Source organism: Nematolebias whitei, chromosome 9 (assembly GCF_014905685.2).
Source record: "Nematolebias whitei isolate Nwh7 chromosome 9, NemWhi1, whole genome shotgun sequence".
NCBI classification, from domain to species: Eukaryota; Metazoa; Chordata; class Actinopteri; order Cyprinodontiformes; family Rivulidae; genus Nematolebias; species Nematolebias whitei.
The window spans coordinates 51,222,071-51,226,477 of record NC_056506.1 but is presented as its reverse complement, the minus strand read 5'-3'; the positions used below and the strand labels follow the sequence as shown (position 1 = coordinate 51,226,477).

The 4,407-nt window shown below is 49.1% G+C and overlaps 1 protein-coding gene across 1 annotated transcript in view; it reads right to left on the bottom strand.

Moving 5' to 3' along the window:
• smg7 (SMG7 nonsense mediated mRNA decay factor) overlaps positions 1-877 on the bottom strand; it is a 9,461-nt gene extending 8,584 nt beyond the window's left edge. The window contains exons 1-2 of the mRNA XM_037682456.1: positions 746-877; positions 504-666 (exon numbers count right to left, since the gene is read on the bottom strand). Coding sequence (XP_037538384.1) covers position 504 — 1 coding nt within the window. The 5' untranslated portion in view covers positions 505-666; positions 746-877. The remainder of the gene's footprint in view (positions 1-503; positions 667-745) is intronic.
• Positions 878-4,407: the final 3,530 nt, after the last annotated feature.

The window sequence follows — 4,407 nt, the reverse complement described above, 5'->3', positions numbered from 1 at the left end:
TAACTCTCGTAACGTTCAGCTGCTGTCATTAATGAGCCTCTGTAGCAGACTGCAGCAGGAAGCTAACATGGTAACACTCGTAGCTTGTTTTAAAACAGCGTTCATTTGAAAGGAGGCGGAGTTTCGTCTCCGGTAGACGGGTCATCACGACCCGGTTATATCACATAGAGCGGTGTTGGTGCTTCCATTAAAACGTGCAGCTCCTCTTGCAGTTCTGCCGTCGACCAGCAGGTGGTGCTGCAGAGCAGGCGCAGCGGCAGAAGAAGAGCTGACAGGAAGTACACGTTTCACGGATACAGCTCTGCTTTGGAACAGTTGGGATCAGGAGCAGAATGTCGTAATTTAAAGAGATGTTCAGTTTTGGGTACTCCGGTTTACCTCGCCCCAAACCTGGACCTGGGTTTGAGTTCTGGACGATCTCAGTTGACTGAGGAGCAGCAGAACCCACAAAGCGTTCCAGATGTTCCTGCTACAGGGCTAGAAACTGGGTGTATGGTTCTTACTGAAGAGGCCCAACAGCTGGAACCAGCTGATCTGTTGCTCGCAGCTGAAGTTCGGCTCTCCTCCGTCGGCTGTCAGCTCCCTCAGGTGGTGGAGCTCGAACAGGTTGATGACAGTGATGTGGACCAGCTGCTGCGAGCTGAAGGCTTTCTGCAGAATCAGCCTCTGAACAAGGAGAATGTATATAAAAAGAGAAGAGTTAGTTTTGTGGATCAAACCAAACCAGAACCCTGAAGTGGGCTACCTGGAACTGCTCCTCCAGTTTCTCCCTCAGAGGGTCCAGCTTGTCCAGACTCTTACTCAGGTAGACGTGGCCGTGAAACTTGATGAACGCTCGGATGAAATCCGACACACTCCACTTGGTTTTCACCTCGTCCCGACTGCAGAACACACAGAGAACTGTCAGAACATGCTGGGTCAGTGTTCACTATGGGTTCCTGCAGACGTTCTACCATTAGAACCCTTCAAAGACCCAAAGGTTCCTTCAGCAAACGGATGACTTTATAAAAACTGAACTTCATTTTTAAACAGAAACGAACTGAGGCCTACTTTCTGCTCTGCTCTGACTAATGCTACGCCTTTAGCTTCAGCTCCTCCTGTTAGCCAACTTCAGTTGTGTTCAGCTTCTTTTATTCCAGTCCTTCAGTAAGTCTCAGACTGTTTGTTTGTCTCTGTTGGACCAGAGACGCTGCACTGAATCCCCTCAGAGTCAGACTCCCAGGCTGAAAGAGTTAATATCTTCTTATTTCTCTATTCTGCTAAAAGTTGGTGTTGGTGACACGTGAAAACTCCAAAGTACTTAAAATTTAAATTTTATATGTTTATTACATTTTTCACTTAAGGAAGTCACCATAATTTCACCCGTGCAATGCATTGATACGGATATGGATATTGATATGGATACGCCAAGATGGCCGCGCTCAGAGCAGTTGCAGCTTCACAGGCTCCCGGTACCATCCCAGTTTTTAGAAGTTTTGATATTGACTCTGTGCCTGACTCTGCGCGATTTATGCGTGTGAGCTATAGCCGAACCGAACTGATGAGAATAGGAGCGGATTTGCCACGAAATATAGCAGAAATCAGCAACAAACTCAAAGCTACGCTCGGCAGAATGCAGATCTTAAAGTCATCTACCTGGAAGCTGCAGCAGAGGCGTTCCAGCGGGCAGAAGAGGAAGCGCTGCTCCCAGCTTAAAAGGAGAGGATGCCGGGCGGGGGTTATGGTGAGGCTACGAGCTAACGCTAAAGCCGGTAAACTCCCCATGCCGTCTCTCTTTCTGTCGAATGTCCGCTCGTTGGACAACAAGATGGATTTACTTCATCTGAGAGCGGGCGCCTCAGAAGAGATGAAGAAGTGTGCAGTGCTTTGCCTCACGGAAACGTGGATTACAAGCGAAACGCCGGACACAGTCTTCCAGCTGGATGACAGACTTTTTTTTCGAGCGGACCGCTGCAGCGAGCTAACGGGGAAATCACGGGGAGGCGGAGTGTGCATTTACGTGAGTAAAAGTTGGTGCACGAACTGTACTGTTGTAAATAGCTCATGCTCGAAGGCTTTGGAGCAAATAACAGTGAAATGTCGGCCACATTATCTACCCCGAGAGTTCACAGTGACTTTTATCACAGTTGTTTACATTCCTCCGGACGCTAATGCTAATGAATCACTACAGGAGCTTCATGATATCATCAGCTCGCTGCAGAGCAAACACCCCGAGGCTCTTTACGTTGTAGCCGGAGACTTTAACCACGTGAATCTAAAGGACTGTCTCCCAAGCTTTAATCAGCATGTGACGATTCCGACACGTGGAGACCGCACGCTGGACTGTGTTTACACGAACGTAAAAGATGCATACAAAGCCGAACCCCGCCCCCACCTAGGACTGTCAAACCACATCTCAATCTTCCTGGCTCCCGCTTACATGCCCCCGCTGAGATGCTCCAGACCGGTACAAAAGAAAGTTAAATGCTGGATCCAGGACAGTGGACCCATACTGAGAGATTGTTTTGACCGAACAGACTGGCAGGTTTTCAGAGAAGCTGCTGAAAATGGAGGTTCGCTTGATCTTGACCAATACACATCCTCAGTACTGGGTTACATTAGTACATGTACTGACACAGTCTCCACTATCAGAAATGTTAAAAGCTACACAAACAGAAAACCTTGGCTGAATGCAGAGGTGCGTACCCTGCTGGAAGCCAGGAACACTGCCTTCAGGTCTGGAAACTCAGAGGAGCTGAGTAGGACAAGAAAAGAGCTGGTTGCTGGTATTAAGAGGGCCAAGGCCACAAATGCACAAAGGATCGAGGGTCAATTCATCTCACAAGACCCTCGGAGCATGTGGAGGGGCATTAAGTGCATAACAGATTATAAAGGAAGGAGTGAACAATGCTCCAAAGACCCATCTCTGCCTGATGCCCTCAACAAGTTCTATGCACGCTTTAAAGACCCGAACAGACCACCCAGCACCAGACTCACCTCGCCACCGGATGAAGAGCATCTCAGCGTGACCTCAGCAGAAGTTAGGAGAACCTTCAGGAGGATTAATCCGCACAAAGCAACTGGCCCAGACAACATCCCCGGAAAAGTGTTGAAGGAATGTGCTGATCAGCTCTGTGAGGTGCTGGCAGACATCTTTAACACCTCACTTACCCTGGAGACCGTTCCCACCTGCCTGAAGACTGCCACCATCATCCCAGTCCCAAAAAGCTCTACAGTGACTGGTCTGAATGTCTATCGGCCAGTGGCCCTCACCCCGATAGTCGCTAAATGCTTTGAAAAACTGGTCAAGACTCACATCAAAACAACCATCAACATCAACGAGGACCCTCATCAGTACGCATACCGTGAGAACCGATCAACAGAGGATGCAATCTCCTCTGTGGTCCACACTGCACTCAACCACCTGGAGCAGAAAAACTCTTACGTCCGTATGCTCTTTGTGGACTTCACATCCGCCTTCAACACCATGATCCCCCAAACCCTGATGGACAAACTATCCACACTAGGACTAAGCCCCTCCATCTGCAACTGGGTACTAGACTTTTTAACAAACAGACCACAGTTAGTGAGGATCCACAACCTCTCCTCCTCCACCATAACCCTCAGCACTGGCTCTCCTCAGGGATGTGTGTTGAGCCCTCTCCTGTTCTCTCTGCTCACTTATGATTGTGCAGCTACCCATCCAGGCTGTCACATTGTAAAGTTTGCAGATGATACAGTGGTGGTGGGATGCATCACAAACAATGATGAGTCCAGCTACAGGCAAGAGGTGGAACACCTGGAGAGCTGCTGCAAAGAGAATAACCTTCACATCAATGTGAAGAAGATGAAGGAGATGATCGTGGACTTCAGAAGGAACAAAAACATCTACACCCCCCTGAACATAAGAGGATCTGCGGTGGAAGTGGTCTCCAGCTTCAAGTACTTGGGTGTACACATGAATGACAACCTCAGCTGGAGCAACAACACCACCAGCCTGATGAAGAAAGCTCATCAGAGACTCTACTTCCTCAGACGGCTGAGGCGAGCTGGTCTGGAAGCTCAGTCCTCACCTCCTTCTACAGGTGTGCAGTGGAGAGCATCCTGTGCTCCAGCATCAATGTGTGGCATGGAGGCTGCACAGCTGCAGAAAGAAAAGCTTTGCAGAGAGTGGTGAAGGCTGCACAGAAGATGTTGGAGTCAGTCTCCCCACCATCACAGACATCTACACCTCTAGATGCAGGAAGAGGGCCACCTGCATCATGAAGGACCCCACTCACCCAGCACACACACTTTTTGCCCCACTCCCCTCAGGAAGGAGGTTGAGGAGCATTAAGTGTAGAACCACTAGACTGAGGAACAGCTTCTACCCTGAGGCTGTTAGACTCATGAATCTCTATCCAGAATAATCACTGTGAAAAATCACAT